At 33.7% G+C, this 17,198-nt stretch overlaps 1 protein-coding gene and 1 long non-coding RNA gene across 2 annotated transcripts; both read right to left on the minus strand.

Moving 5' to 3' along the window:
- Positions 1–5,820: 5,820 nt before the first annotated feature.
- LOC111411401 lies at positions 5,821–6,852 on the minus strand. The gene is made up of 3 exons (XM_023041936.1): positions 6,841–6,852; positions 6,562–6,693; positions 5,821–6,426 (listed from the first exon to the last, which is right to left on the minus strand). The coding sequence occupies exons 1-3, from the start codon at positions 6,850–6,852 to the stop codon at positions 5,821–5,823; spliced, it is 750 nt and encodes a 249-aa protein (XP_022897704.1).
- Positions 6,853–16,016: 9,164 nt separating this feature from the next.
- Positions 16,017–17,172, minus strand: LOC111410503. Its single transcript, XR_002705705.1, has 2 exons — positions 17,090–17,172; positions 16,017–16,910 (listed from the first exon to the last, which is right to left on the minus strand). It is a non-coding gene; the product is annotated as an uncharacterized LOC111410503 (long non-coding RNA).
- Positions 17,173–17,198: the final 26 nt, after the last annotated feature.

The following is a 17,198-nucleotide window of genomic DNA, read 5'->3' on the forward strand; positions in this document are numbered from 1 at the left end:
CATTAAACTAAATTACCGAATTTTATTATATGGTCTAAATCTAAAACTCACCTAAATCTAAAACACACCTATTGATTCTAGGCAATAATTTAAAAATATTGCAGTTGTTATTTGACTTCCCATTTCTGCGCAGTAAGTTTTAAAGTAAACTCGTTTACATAGTAATCTACGTCGAAACTTCACGAAACTTTAAGAGAAAGTAGGGAGCTTCTCATAATATAACATATCCAAAATTCAGCTTTCCTCGGCGACATATGAGATGTTATAATATTTTTCAAAATCTCGCAGCGACTCGATTTAGGAAGTAACCCAGCGCAGCATCCTTAAGGTGGCATATAAAATTTCATAGATATTGGATTGACATGATTTTGAGTTTATTCAGTAGCTAATCCATGAGACTATTAAATCCCACTGGTTTTGTCCAAAAATCCCAAGTAACGATTGAGTTACGAATTTTTAAGTTCAATGGCAGAAACTGGAATTTTCAGAAAACAACAACACTATGTTTATTTAAAGTGACATATAAAATTTTACCGACATCGGATTGACATGATTCTAAATTTATTCAGTAGCTAACTTATGACCATTAGCTTTGTTAAAAAATTCGAAGTAACAAATTAGTTATGAATTTTTAAAATCTGAGCAGAAACTGAAATTTCTAATAAAACAGTAACATTAACTAGTTGACATTTTTTTTTTTTTTTTTGAAGATGGTGCTTCGTAAGTAAATTCTAGATCACACACATATATTTTTAAACATAACCTATTCATAAGAAAATGTTCATAGAAATAGTTTCATATACGATGTCCATAGAAAAGTAATTAATAGAAAACGCAAATATTTCATAATCAATTTAAAGTTGTTAATTCGCCGGCTTTTCCATATCAAATTGCATCTTCAACCACCATCATCCGCGCCCTCAACAAAAGAAGAGAATCAACTTGTAAGAAGGGATTTAACACATGAGTTTGAAACTCAATAGATATCATCGATGCATTTCATAATCAAATTAGAAAATTCGAACCATGAGTAACGATTGAGTTACGAATTTTTAAGTTCAATGGCAGAAACTGGAATTTTCAGAAAACAACAACACTATGTTTATTTAAAGTGACATATAAAATTTTACCGACATCGGATTGACATGATTCTAAATTTATTCAGTAGCTAACTTATGACCATTAGCTTTGTTAAAAAATTCGAAGTAACAAATTAGTTATGAATTTTTAAAATCTGAGCAGAAACTGAAATTTCTAATAAAACAGTAACATTAACTAGTTGACATTTTTTTTTTTTTTTTTGAAGATGGTGCTTCGTAAGTAAATTCTAGATCACACACATATATTTTTAAACATAACCTATTCATAAGAAAATGTTCATAGAAATAGTTTCATATACGATGTCCATAGAAAAGTAATTAATAGAAAACGCAAATATTTCATAATCAATTTAAAGTTGTTAATTCGCCGGCTTTTCCATATCAAATTGCATCTTCAACCACCATCATCCGCGCCCTCAACAAAAGAAGAGAATCAACTTGTAAGAAGGGATTTAACACATGAGTTTGAAACTCAATAGATATCATCGATGCATTTCATAATCAAATTAGAAAATTCGAACCATGGATTCATACCGTTGCACATAGATGGATTTTCGACAAAATTCGATATCTATAGCATTATCATAACACGTAGAGTCGGAGAATGATCATTCAAACTATAATAGTACCGAAGCATCGTACCCAAAGGTACCATTTTATTCAACTTTTAACAAAAAATCAAATTTGAAAACGAAATAACACTTGCACCTCAACCTATCTTGAATTTTCTTGGATATCAAAGAACAAATGTGTAGAAAACCTTTCTTCTTCTCACCCTTGTTATTCTCTTAGCTTAAATTGACATAAAATATATTTTTTGAGAGAAAATAAGATGAAATTCGGATTTAAGGAAGAATGTAGTGAAAAAGTGACATTCCACTTCTTGTAACCTTTCTTTTTAATGAAAAACTAAATGGGGGAAGTTGTATTATCATAAAGTTTGTTAAATTGAATCTCTAACTAAGAATTTGAAGAGTTTTTAAGCCTAAAAAAATTCATAAAAAAGTTTTATAAAAACATCTACATAGTGATTCTAACCTGGGTTGCCTATATGAAATATCATGTAGATGACCGTTACTTGAATGAGATAGGCTCGTGGTGCTAGATCATCACAACATAGTAGCCTAATTTCATTTTATTTCTCAGGCTTCTACATCCCTTACACCTTAAACAAAATTTCGTCCTCGAAATTTACCTTATGGATTGGCAAAGAGTGTCGGATATTTGTCTTTAACTTCTTCTTTCCAAGTTGCTTCTTCGACTCCATGATTATTCCATTGCACATTGACCAGTTGAATCTCCTTGTTCTGTAATTTATGTACCCTTCGATCCAGTATTCTAATCGGTAATTCCTCATAAAATAAATCTTTACGTACATTTAGGGATTGATAATTGATCACGTGATCAGGATCATGCATATACTTCTTGATCATCGATATGTGAAATATGTTGTGAACTACTGATAGTTAGGGCGGCAAAGCTAATCGATAAGCCACACTTCCGACCCTATCAAGTACTTCAAAAGTTCCGATATAACGAGGTCGTAGCTTGTCTTTCTAGCCAAACCTAAGTATACCCTTTATTGGTGCCACTTTTAAAAAGACTTTATCTCCAATTTGAAACTCCAAGTCCTTTCGTCTGATATCTACATGGCTCTTTTGTCTGTCTTGCACTGCCTTTATCCTAGTGCGGATCTTATCAAATGCTTCGATTGTCCTTTCAATGATCTCTGGTCCCAAAACTCTCTTTTCTCCGACTTCATCCCAATGAATAGGTGATCTACATCTTCTACCATAGAGAGCTTCATACGGTGTCATTTCAATGGTTACTTGGAAACTGTTATTATATGCAAATTCCACCAAAGGTAAATACGATTCCCAATTGCCTCCAAGATCCAAAACATAGGCTCTTAACATATCTTCCAAAATCTGAATGGTTCTTTCAGATTGACCATCGGATTGAAGGTGATATGCCGTACTGAAATTTAATTTCGTTCCCATAGCCACTTGCAAGCTCTTCCAGAACTTAGATGTAAATCTCGGATCTCTGTCAGACACAATGGATACAGGGGTACCATGCAATCTTACGATCTCTTTAATGTAAATCCGTGCCAACTGATCTAGACTGAATGCCATTTTCACCGGAAGAAAATGAGCGGACTTTGTTAGACAGTCCACTATTACCCATATAGCATTGTGCCCTCCTGTTGATCTCGGAAATCCTACCACAAAGTCCATTGCGATATTTTCCCACTTCCATTCTGGTATGTCCAATGGATTTAACAACCTTGTCGGTCTTTGATGCTTTAACTTGTTGACACACAATGCATTTTGCCACAAATAGACCTATACTTCTTTTCATATTCCTCTACCAAAATGTATCTCGAAGGTCTCGATACATTTTCGTACCGCTAGGATGTGCAGTGTATGAAGTGATATGAGCCTCCTCCAATATCTCCTTCCTCAAAACTTCATCCTTGGGTACACAAATCCTTCCTTTAAACAACAAAGCCCTATCCGAAGCTATTTTAAAGTCCTTTCTCTTATCAGTACCAATCTCGTTCTTGATCTTTTGCAAGAATGGGTCCTTACCTTGTACCTCAATGATCCGATCTCTAGGAGTAGGTCAAACCACCAAAGTTGTTAAACGGGTGGTGACTTGCTCTGGTGTGGCAATCATTTTTTTTTTAAATTCTCCAAGTCCTTGATCAACTACAACTGAGTAGTAGGTAATGACGCCAATCGTCCTACTGACTTTCTACTTAGCTCATCGGCAACAACATTAGCCTTACCAGGATGGTAATGGATAGTACAACTATAATCATTTACAAGTTCCAACCATCATCTCTATCTCATATTCAATTCCTTTTGTGTGAAAAAATATTTGAGACTTTTATGATCCTTGTAAATGTCACACTTCCCTCCATATAAGTAATGGGGCCATATCTTTAAAGCATGCACTACTGCAACAAGTTCTAGATCATGCGTCGGGTAGTTCAGTTCATGTTGCTTCAATTACCTTGATGCATATGCAATCACTTTTCCGTGCTGCATCAATACACATCCTAAACCTTGTTTGGATGCATCACCATATATAACAAATTCTTCCGATCCTTCGGGTATAGCTAACACGAGTGCTGAAATCAATCGTCGTTTTAGCTCCTGAAAGCTCTGTGCACACTTATCTATCCATTGAAACTTTATTCCTTTCCTTGTCAATTGTGTCATTGGTCCGACTATTTTGGAAAATCCTTCTATAAATCTCCAATGGTACTCAGCCAATCCCAGAAAATTTCGAACTTCACCCACGTTGGTGTGTTCCAATTATTTATTGCTTCCACTTTTACTGGATCCACCTCAATTCCTTGGACAATAACTATATGATCGAGGAATCCAACTTGTTCAAGCCAAAATTCACACTTTTTAAATTTGGTGTATAATATTTCCTTACGCAGTGTTTCTAACGCCATTCTAAGATGCTCTTCATGTTGATCTTTACTCTTGGAGTATATCAAGATGTCATCAATAAAAGACTATGATAAATTGATCCGAATACTGATGAAATACACCATTCATTAAATCCATGAACATTGTTGGAGCATTTGTCAACCCGAACGGCATAACTGTGAACTCATAATGTCCATAACGAGTTCGAAAAGCTGTCTTGGGTATATCACTTGCCTTAACCTTCAACTGATGGTATCCAGATCATAAGTCGATCTTGAAAAATACCTTAGCCCCTTTCAGTTGGTCAAATAAATCATCGATTCTCGAGAGAGGATATTTATTCTTGATGGTCAAACGGTTCAACTCCCGATAGTCAATACACATCCTTGTACTTCTATCTTTCTTCTTTACGAACAATATTGGTGCGCCTCAAGGAGACATACTTGGTCGAATAAAGTCACAACCCAACAATTCTTGTAATTGAAATTTTAACTCCTGAAGTTCCTTTGGAGCCATTTTGTATGGAGCTTTAGTTACTGGTGCCGCTCCGAAAACCAGATCTATTGTGAACTCCACCATCTATCTGGTGAAGTACCAGGTAGTTCTTCTGAAAACACATCTATAAACTCTCATACCACTAGTACGTCCTCAATCTTTATTGTCATATGTTTTTCTCCTGAGATGTTAACTAGAAATCCTTGGTACATTTCTTTTCTCATCATTTTCTCAGCTTGCAAGATTGATACTAGTTGGAAATGGGGTTTGGTCTTTATTCCGAGGAAAGAGAATTGCTCTTATCCTGGTTTCTGAAAAGACACTTCCATCTCTCTACAATAAATGGTTTCATAATTACATCACAACCAATCTATGCCCGAAATCACATCGAAGTCTTTCATCTCTATCAGATACAAATTAGCTTCTAATGTTTTTCCTTCGATTTCAAGATTTATCGACCTAGCTAACTGATCTATATTTAATGTTCTACCTGAGGGGACGCTAACCTCTAGTGTACTTTCTGACTTCTCACAAGTAATACTAGATTTAGCAATGAAAGACGTTGATACAATAGAGTGAGTAGCCCCCGAATCAAACAGTACATAAGCAGGTGTATTGAATATCAGTAAAATACCTGTTATTACGTTTGAGTTTTCCTCTGCATCCTTCTGAGTCGGTGTAAAGACTCGTGCTTTTCCCTTTTTGTTCTGATCACTGTTATCATCCTTCTTTTGAGTGAACATAGGACAATCATTAGCAATATGTCCTGGCTTACTGCACTAAAAACAGGCATTCTTCCCATACAAGCATTCACCACGATGAGGCTTACCACACTTCAGACAAGGCACAATTGTAGCTACTATGGCCTTGCTGGCACTATATCCGATGTTAGCCTTCTTATTTTGCCATTTGCCATTTCTTTTGTCTTGACCATTCCACTTCCTCTTTCCAATATGCCCTCTATCTTGTTGGTTGTACAATTGATGGTGTTGCTCCGCATTAGCCTTCTGATACCAAATAGCGTGAGCTCGTTCCAACATCTCACGATATGATGTGAAAAGATGTGACATAAGGATCGTGCTTAGGTCTGGGTTTAACCCTTGCTCGAACTTTCTAGTCTTCTTAATTTTTGTGTCAACCTGGTGTGGAGCATATCTTGAGAGTTGATCGAACTTTCGTTCGTAATCAGTTAGGGACATATTACCCTGTTTGAGTTGAAGGAATCCGTTTTCCTTGAAATCTCTTAGAAACTGAGAAAAATACTTGTTGATTACTTCCTCTTTAAATTGTTCCCATGTTAACGCCAACTGCTGCTCCGGGGTTCTAGTCCGAGACATTAAATCCCACCAGTAACTTGCATCGCCAATAAACATAAACTCCGCACACTAAACCTTTTGGGCGTCGGTGCTTTCAATGAGTCAAAAAATTCATTTTAGCTTACGAAGACATTCCTCAACTACTAGTGGACCAGATGCTCCATCGAAGGTAGAGGGCTTATGCCTTCGAAATAACTCAACCACCAAGGCATGAGTCGGGAGAGTAATAGAAGCTGGCGGTATAGGTAGAGCTGGTTCTGATTCAGCCTGCCAAGATCTTGAACCGCTTGTAGGAGATCTCTTATCAAATTGTTCTGGTTTGCACGAGACATTTCCCTAGAAATAAGATATAATATCTCACATTAAATTCTTTTTCCAAAACCAGGATTAAAATAGGGAAATATTTTTAGCTTGAACCAGAATTGATTTTTTATTATTATTAAAAGTACTCATTGAAATCAGGATATACAATAGTTTGACGACCTTTACTTCCATAACATTAAGGAAAAGATAATACAAGGAAAAGGAATCTAATTTCTAATCCCTATGAAATTTGCGAATCTTTTTTGGTGGAGCTTCATCTTCGGAGGAGTCTTCTGCCTCAAGCCCCGACTCTAGGTCCATCTCAACATGTGGCTCATGCTCATGTTCATTCTCTAATTCCAACCCAAATTCATTCTTATGCTCCCATTCGGGATCTTCCTTTGGGTCCAATTCAAACTGAGGTTCTGGCTCGGGCTCAGGCTCAATTATTATCTCCGGTTGAGGTTCTAAACTCTCACTCCACTTGTCTAGAAGGATTCGACAATATACACTGAATTCAATTACATTTGGGTGCTCTGGAGGGTTACCTTCTAGCATCTCATCCCTAATCATGACTCCCATGCTTTCCCATTGAGGTGGAAGTGAGTGTATAAGGTTATTTACAGCCTCGATATGCATAATCTCCAGTCCTGCATCTACCGTCGCCATACATCTCTCGTAAATGTCATGTATGTGTTCAACAAGTGGACAAAATGGGTCAGTCACGTAGTTCTCATAGGATTGAATGATAGACCTACGGTTCAACGCTGCTCTACAAGCCGTGGCCTTTTTAGTGGTCTGATAAATTCTAATCATGTCTGTCACATAAGTGTCCAATTATGTATTATCTCTATTAGTGATATCAACTTATACATTATGCTTTTAGGGTTTCAATAAAAAAGCTAATCATCATTTCTTCATGTATATATAAACAAAATATAACTTACATAACATATTTCATCCTAAATATCATTAGCATTTTCATAGATTCAAGCTTAAATGATTTATAAATCATGCTCGAAAAATAAAGTGGAACATAATATTTTATTCCATACCTCGGGTTCGTCGGATGAGGTCAATTGATGAATGCAAGATGCTATGGAATGCCTTAAATGTTTCACTTTCTCATCTTTTAATTATTATTTTTTTTATAAAAAAATAAGCTAAGTCTACAGAATCGACTAAACTCGTACCCTGATACCACATTGTAATGCCCCAACCCGCAAGGACCGAAACGTAGCTAGATTAATTGTACTTTTAGCCGTAAACTTAAAAAAATAGCTAAACTTTTAAAGGAAATTATAAAGATTTAATTTCAGAATATTTTTTTTAAAAGGACAACAAATGACAACATAACTCAATACTCAGGTGACATCTATGCATAAATACATTTTTGTTACGTGAAATTTTATGCAAGAATTTAAAAATAAATGTTGTTGTTTGACTTCCCATTTTTGCGCAGTAAGTTTTAAAGTAAACTCGTTTACATAGTAATCTATGTCGAAACTTCACGAAACTTTAAGAGAAAGTAGGAAACTTCTCATAATATAACATATCCAAAATTCAGCTTTCGTCGACAACATATGAGATGTTAAAATATTTTTCAAAACCTCGCAGCGATTCAATTTGGGAAGTAACCCAGCACAGCATACTTAAGGTGGCATATAAACTTTCATAGCTATTGGATTGATATGATTTTAAGTTTATTTTGTAGCTAATCTATGAGGCTATTAAATTCCACTGGTTTTGTCCAAAAATCCCAAGTAACGATTGAGTTACGAATTTTTAAGTTCAATGGCAGAAACTGGAATTTTCAGAAAACAGCAACACTATGTTTATTTAAAGTGACATAAAATTTTACCGACATCGGATTGACATGATTCTAAATTTATTCAGTAGCTAACTTATGAGGCTATCAAACACCGTTAGCTTTGTTCAAAAATTCGAAGTAATAAATTAGTTATGAATTTTTAAAATCTGAGCAAAAACTAAAATTTTTAAGAAAACAGTAACATTAACTAGTTGACATTTTTTTTTTAAGACGGTGCTTCGTAAGTAAATTCTAGATCACATATATATATTTTTAAACATAACCTATTCATAAGAAAATGTTCGTAAAAATTGTTTCATGTACGATATCCATAGAAAAGTAATTAATAGGAAACGCAAATATTTCATAATCAATTTAAAGTTGTTAATTCACCGGTTTTTCCATGTCAAATTGCATCTTCAACCACCATCATTCGCGCCCCCAACAAAAGAATAGAATCAACCTGTAAGAAAGGATTTAACACATGAGTTTGAAACTCAATAGATATCATCGATGCATTTCGTAATCAAATTAGAAAATTCGAACCATGGATTCATACCGTCGCACATAGATGGATTTCCAACAAAATTCGATATCTATAGCATTATCATAACATGTAGAGCCGGAGAATGATCATTCAAACTATAGTAGTACCAAAGCACCGTACCCAGAGGTACCATTTCATTCAACTTTTAACGAAAAATCAAATTTGAAAACGAAATAACACTTGCACCTCAACCTACCTTGAATTTTCTTGGATATCAAAGAACAAATGTGTAGAAAGCCTTTCTTCTTTTCACCCTTGTTATTTCCTTAGTTTAAATTGACATAAAATATACTTTTTTGAAAGAAAATAAGATGAAATTCGGATTTAAGGAAGGATATAGTGAAAAAGTGACCTTCCACTTCTTGTAACCTTTTTTTTTTTAATGAAAAACTAAGTGGGGGGTTGTATTATCATAAACTTTGTTAAATTGGATTTTTAACTCAGAATTTAAAGAGTTTTTAAGCCTAAAAAAATTCGTAAAATTTTTTTATAAAAAAATTCGAATCTGGATTGCCTATATGAAATACCATGTAGATGACCATTTGGGCAACCCAGTTATTCATTAAATCTTTGTAATCAAATTTACTTAAACTTAATCTCTTAAATTGTTGGACTTTTAATTAATTTATGGCTTGAGCTTTCAAAATCTTAAATGGTTTAAGCTTCCACAGCTCGTTTCTTGAATGAGATAGGCTCGTGGTACTAGATCATCACAACATAATAGCATAATTTCATTTTATTTCTCGGGCTTCTACATCTCTTGCTCAATTTCACGTTACCTTTCTCTAAAAAATAATGAATCCAAATGCTCCGACCTCAAACCAATTTATTCTCACAATCTCACCTACAAAAGGATAAGATATTGGTGTTAATTTGTAGCCACTAAGGCGACAAGAAAACCAATGGAAAGAGGCGCAAAGAAGAAACCAAAATACAAAGGCAAACACGTTGTTTTAGCACAAAGCAAGCAATCGTCTTTTCTCCAATTTTGAGCAGTCACATTTTCTCCCTTTTTTCAAACAAATCACACACTTAACGACTAGGACTAGACTACCATATATATAGATATAGGTTAGGCTTTAGTTGGACCCAAGATAGGGGTTAAATGGGCCAAGATCCAAAAGGTGTCCAATAGTAAATATATGGACCATGAGCAATAGTAATTTTTTAAGCCACTTCAAACGATCTACGTTATTTTTAGGACAAATCTTTAGCCTTGGTTCTTGGTAATCAATTTACCATTAGGCGAGGCCTATGAAAATATATTTCGACATTTTACATTATTGCCTGAAATTTATTGGGTATTAAAACTTAATAAATCTCTACATTGAAAATCAATCAATCTGCAAACTAAAACACAAAGTTAATACTTGCATAGACATTACCATGTGTTTTGGTACTGAAACACATACCATATATGTTTTACATACTCACTAGGACTAAGGCAGACAAACACCATAGTAAGAACAAGTAATCACAATTATCAATCAAGAGCATATTTACATGCGATGAAAATATAACATAGATCTTTCCAAACACATTTACATAGAGCAACAAACTAACACTTAGTTATTCAACCAAATGGTCAATACATATGAAACAAATGCATAAATGCCCCATGAAGAGAGCTCACCATACTTGTCCTATCCTATTCCGTATTGATCACACCTCAAGAACACATCTCCTTTCATCGCCCACCATGCACACTAGGTTATCACTAACTTATGTCTAACTTGTAAATCACATATATCCTAAGTTCACAGAATAATCTTATATCACTATCTCACTTCGTTCAAACTTAGTGGATAATGGGTTTCCAATTAACAGAAGTGATAAAAGTGTCAATCTCACACTTCACCTGATCAGGGTCTTCACAGATAAAGAATTTCAGACATTAAATCATATCTCTACTCATGATTCAAATGTCAAACTCCACATCCCCTGATACATACCACCAATGTACCCTAGGTATTTATACTCCACATTACAAAAAATACACAACACAATTACTGCTAATGTATCCTAACCCATTATGTATAAAACACATCACACCAAGTAATCATATTACTTTCATGCAAATGTACATATCAAATATATTGGAATGCAACATATAACTATATAATAGAATCAAGCAATCACACATATGCAGAAATTATTACACACAGATGCACATGTAGTAACTAGATTTTACTCATAATAGATCTTACTAAGGTCATCATTTGACCATATAGCAACATTCGTTTCATCTCTCATCTTAAACTTCTGTTTATCCTTTCTCTTGGGACAGCCCAGCATAAAGTGTCCATTAGTACCACAGTTGCAACACTACTTACATTGGATTGTCCTAACCCCTGGCCTTCTTCTTACCACTCTCATCATCCATGTCATTACTGTTTTAGACTCTTCCCAAAACTTAATTGCTTAAACTTCATTTCGCTCCTCATCATATATACCTCACCACTCATTTTATCATCTTTTTTCAACCTTAAGCTCCATCTCCTTTTATTCCTAAGGGAATCTATAACAATCTCGAATGTCAAAGTGTCTCTACAATATTTAATTGCATTCTTAAGCAAAATAATGACATTACAGGTTTCAAACAACTTCTCATCACAATTAATAAATATTGAACAAGTTTGTTAAAATATCCAAATTGTCATCTACATCCTTTGAATGATCTATTTTAAAATTGAAAAATTCGAAAAACAAGTACAACATATTAGGAGTAAACGTAAGCAAATATAAGTCTTTCAAAAAATTTCAAAGTTATTTTGTAGTGTCAAGTTTACCAACTTTTCTCAAAACAGTATCTGACAGGTGTAAAATAATTGAAGAGTAAGCAAGTTTTTCTGATTCTTCTTTTTGTTCTTTTAACAAATTTTCAAAAAGAAAAAAGAAAAAAGCTATCAATGACTTTTAAAACTTTTTATTGAACCAAAATTCTCATCATCTTTTGTTGTCAAATTAAAAAAATCTCATTTTCCATTGAAAAATGTGAAGTCATTTTTTAAAATAGGATCACAAAAATGTACAATAGATCACACAAAGTAAAATTAAGGTCACAATATATACTGTTCTAAATTCTTAGGGTTTCGTGATATTTGAGATCTCAATGTCAATAAAATAGTCAAATGGGTCAAGTCCAGGTATCCTAATAAATAATCAATGCAATATGAAGGTTTGTCAACAAAAGTTCAAATTCTTACACAACGACTTAATGTTGAGACTTGGTTGTTGCAATTAAATTCAACACTTTATATAGGGCAAATGTTTCCTAAATTTCGAGCATTCAATGGTTATCCCATACGGTAATTTCAATCCTAATGTCACCTCACTCAATGACTCGCTAATGTTGAAATTCAAATGGGATAAGTCAATTTATTAAAGCGGACCAATCTACAATACGTAAATAATGAAATATGCGAATTTATTAAATTTTAGAGCCACCACTATTCATCCTAAAGCTCCAGCAACTGTAGCAACCAATCAAACACAATTGAATCCCCAAAGCACAAAGGGAAAAATCATCCAGATTTCACTACATAACTTGAAACAAAAATCTAATAACACCAATATGCTATAAATAATGTGAGAAACAAATTGTCCAAAGGGACCTTACGGGATTTCGATAGATATGCCCACGCGCCACCACCGACTTCATCTCTACCTACATAACAAGGATCTAATCTTCGTTTTATCAATAGGTCACTGGATTAGCTAGAAATCGCAATTACAAGTACAGGACAAATTGAAGAAACTTTCACTTTCGATTTTCTACTTCGATTCTATCGATTTTTGCAATTTTTTTTGTCAGATTTTGGCCAAAAATCCACCACCTAGGAGCTTTGATACTACTTGTTGCTGAAACTAGTTCCATGATCTTCGAAACTATGATTTTTGGGCTCAATTTTATGTTACCTTTCTCTGCCATACAATCAATCCAAATGCTTCGACATAAATCCAATATATTCACCTATAGTTGCTTCTCAATCTCACCCATAAAAGGACGAGATATTGTGTTAATTTGTAGCCACAAAAGCAAGAAGAAAACCAATGGAAGAAGGTACGAAGAGGAGAACAAATACAAAGGCAGCCACACGTTTTTAACATAAAGCAGGCAGCCGATTTTTCTCTAATTTTGAGGAGTCACGTTTTTTTCTAACAAATCACACACTTGACGGTTATATATATAAGGTTAGGCTTTAGTTGGCCAAGAGAAGGGTTAAATGGATTAAGATCCAAGAGCCATCCAATAGGTGAAAATTATGGATTGTATGCAACATTTATTTCGTAAGCTACTTCCAACTATCCAAATTAGTTTTGGGTCGAACCTTTGAACTTGGTTGTAGGTAAATAATTTACCATTAGTCGAGACCTGTGAAAATATATTCTGACGTTTTACATCATTGCCGGAGATTTATTAGATATCAAAATCTAACATTTGAGAAAGCTGATTGTGTCAGTTGCCTTAGTTTACAATATTTCTGTTATGCCTACGGCAATTAGGATCTTATGTTCTTTTCCTGCAAAAAGAAGATGTTCAAACTTTGAAAGGTGAAACGAAGCGAGGAAGCTACGCAGCAAACAAGGAAGAGACTTAAGCAGCTTGAGTCTTAATTGACCCATCACATTCTAAAGAAAATGTTCCCTTATTTTGAAACTAGAAACTTTCTGATTTTCAAGGGAATTGGATCTTATCTTAACACAAGGTCAAAAATATTTTTGACGCGTTGAGCTAGCATTTTAGTTGTCACTGAATATTTTAATTAAGTGGTGGGTTTTAAATATTTGAAATTAAAATTAAAATAATTTTTTCCCCTCTATATTAGTACTTGATGCCGATACAGTTTTGTAGAATAAGTGCTGCCATGCCTGGAAGAGGAACAAATTTAGAATATGTAAATTTGAATTTTATACTTCAAATATTATGGATAGTTGAAAATTTTTGTTATTATGTAACAGAAGGCGATTTGCACTGTCGCGTGCAGTGTTCCAAAAAGCGTAAAGTGTGATTAGGCGTGGAGTTGAAATTTCAAACTTTACGAGCCTAGGTAAGGTATAGGCGTAAAAAAAAAAAGTTTTCTTATTTATAATATTATTATAAATTTTTAGTCATTTTAAAAATTATCTAATAATTAAAATAATATATATTAAACATCTAAAGTTATAAAATTCAATATTTTACTTAATAACTTCTACCATTAGTCAAATTTACGATTTTTCAAGTTTTCGAAATAAAAAAATTAGAATATTTTTCATAGTTTTGATTTTCAACTAAACAAGTCGTACTTAATAAATTTATAGGAACTTCATGCGTGCTTTTGGAGTTTGTAATAAAATGAGTTTCAAATTCATAATTACATAATGTAGGTAACATTAAAACTTAAACCTTATTTAACTATTTAGATAATGTTATTTTTTAACTTTTGTATAGATAAAAATTTTTAAAAACTTGAAGTTAAAGTAAAATGAAAAGTTTTTTCCAAATAATAATAATAAGTTAAAGTCAAATAAAAGACTTTAAAAAAATAATAAAGCTCGTCTACGGAAGACGAAAGAAATGAAAGAAAAAATTCAGCAATTTAGAAAATGAAAAAAAAAAGAAAAAGAAAAAAAAGGTCTAGATGCGAAGCAAGGTGTTTTGCCTGAGATTGAGCTAGGCGGTGCCTAAGCACCGTCTAGACGAGCTTTTTAAAACATTGGTCGCAGGATGCCAATGAAGGTTCATGCTAATTTTAAGAGGAATATAATTGTACTATTTTGATGATTTGTGTGTAAAATTAATTCTTGTACGTGTGGGGTCCTTTGATTCCTATGACATTTTTGCCTATGCTTTCTCGAATTTATAGGTTTATTGGTCTTGAAACAAAAAACATGGGCATCTATGGTGTTGATTCTTGAGAATTGTGAGAAAATTGTTATTGTACCCAGTTGTTTTATTCCAAAAAGATTAAATTTATCTCTTCCCCTAGCCCGTTGGCATTACGAGGTCAAGGAGAAAAGAAGTTGACTGGCATTTAGATAGACGAATTCGCTCCTAGCTCGTCGTAGGTGGACAACCCTGAAACCATTCCACGAGACAGAACCATTCCTTGAGGTAATGTAGCATCATTCTATTCAAAATTAGTGTTCCCCACGTCTGATTTGGAATCTGGATAACAATCCCGCTATATGTACTCGGTTCTTTACTTGTTGGTTGACACCACGACATGGCAAAAGAAAAAAAATAAGGAAACAGGTCAAGTGTTGGAACAAGCCCAAAACAAAAGAAACCCATTACCTCTTCCCTTTCATTCTTTCACTCCCAAACTCAGAGAACGCCCTCATAGGCTAAATAATAGTTGGGCAACTTACAAAAATACCTTTAAAATTATAAGTGTTTTGAAAAATCATATGAAAAGTTTTTTGGAAGTAAAAAATACTGCGTAAAATTAAAAAGTGACAATGTCACTTTTTTTATAAAAATTGCGTCAAAAAGTGACATTGCATCACTTTTTTTAAGAAAAAGTGATGAGTGATATTTGTCACTAAAAAAAGTAATAGAAATTTCAAGACAATTGAAAAATGTGACAAACACTAAAAAAAAAAAGTGACAGAAACATAAAAAGTGATAAATTTAAAAAAGTGACATAAATTTAAGGGGCCAAAGAAATCAAATGTTAAGTATCACTTATTTTATTAAAAAATGACAAACAATATCACTTTTATTTAAAGTGATGTTTGATGTTTGTCACTAAAAAAATGATAGAAATTAAGAATATGACTAAAAAAAGTGACAAACGCTGAAAAAAGTAACAAAAATTAAAAAAAAGTGACAGAAATTTATACATATTAAAAATACTTGTATAATCACCAATTCTTTACAATGCCTTCAGCAACTACTTTATCTATCATCTTCGTTCATCGTCAAGTATCTTTAAGTTAGTTTACCAACAAAACACAATCAAATTACCAAAAAACTAGATCATCAATTTTAGTACACAAGTCATGCCATCATAAGATAAAATTACCAAGAATACATCTTAAGAATTAAGAAAGCAAATGGAGGAAAATTCAACTATCAGCAGCAACTACTACAATAGATGGTAACACATGCTAAATCACCATGTGAATTGAACTTCTAACTCTAGTAGGTGGTTTCCTAGAGTATTGTAGTCAAGGTAGAAAGTATCTTATGGTCCTTAAAATGATAGTCATAAGCCTTAAGACTGGCCACTATCATTTGCAAGGACATTATATACAGTAGGTACAATGAAACTCTATTCCTCCGCTTTCTTCGTCGCCAACACTATTACTACCACTAGACCAAAGCCTAAGTACAAAAAACTATACACACAAAATAGAGGAAAAATGAACGCAAACACGAACATATTTAAAAAAGTATCATGTTCCATTAAAAAAATGAAAATTGATAAACACTAAAAAAGCAACAAAAATTTAAAAAAAAAAAAAAAGTGACAAAACACTAGTCAAAACCTTAAGTTATATCATTTTATTCAACTTCTACAACTCCATCTTCTCCATCACCACCACCACCACCACCACCACCACTTCAATATCCGAGCCTCAAAAAACCATTTCTGCCTCCTTTTTTTTTTGCCTCATTTTTGCAATATCAACTAACAACCTGCATTTCAGGCAGAGAGTATGAAAAACTGTTAGGTACTTCATAATAAGTAAAATGCATTCAAAATCTGTGTATGCTTTATCTTCTTGGGGATAGAGATCCAAAGAATTTAGTAATTAACAACAATTTATTGATCCACATCATCTAATTTTGCAGCAGTTGCAATGTGTCCAACCATAAAGTTTCATGTCTTTATGTGAATTTCACATCGCAAACCTCTTTTCTCTACCTATTGCAGCCAAGCTTTCCACTTTTTTCTCTCTCTCCTGCTTGCCCCCAAAGCAAAATACAAAGAAGATGAAGAAAATATTGGCTATTAAAAATTCCACAGTAGATTAATATGCCACGTTTAAGGTAACTGTAAAAATTGGTGGCGTCAACATAAATGATATCATTCAATTCCATAAATGAAATCCATTTTCACGGCAGCACTCACACAACGCACCTGGAGTAGGTCTTTCCATATAGCTCGAGAAAACATTTCTAGCGAGCCGCTTAAATTAGCCGGCTTCCGACCACCCTCGTCTTAGCACCTCAATCGTCTATAGTAGTTC

This window comes from Olea europaea, chromosome 15, assembly GCF_002742605.1.
Source record: "Olea europaea var. sylvestris chromosome 15, O_europaea_v1, whole genome shotgun sequence".
Classification (NCBI taxonomy): Eukaryota; Viridiplantae; Streptophyta; class Magnoliopsida; order Lamiales; family Oleaceae; genus Olea; species Olea europaea.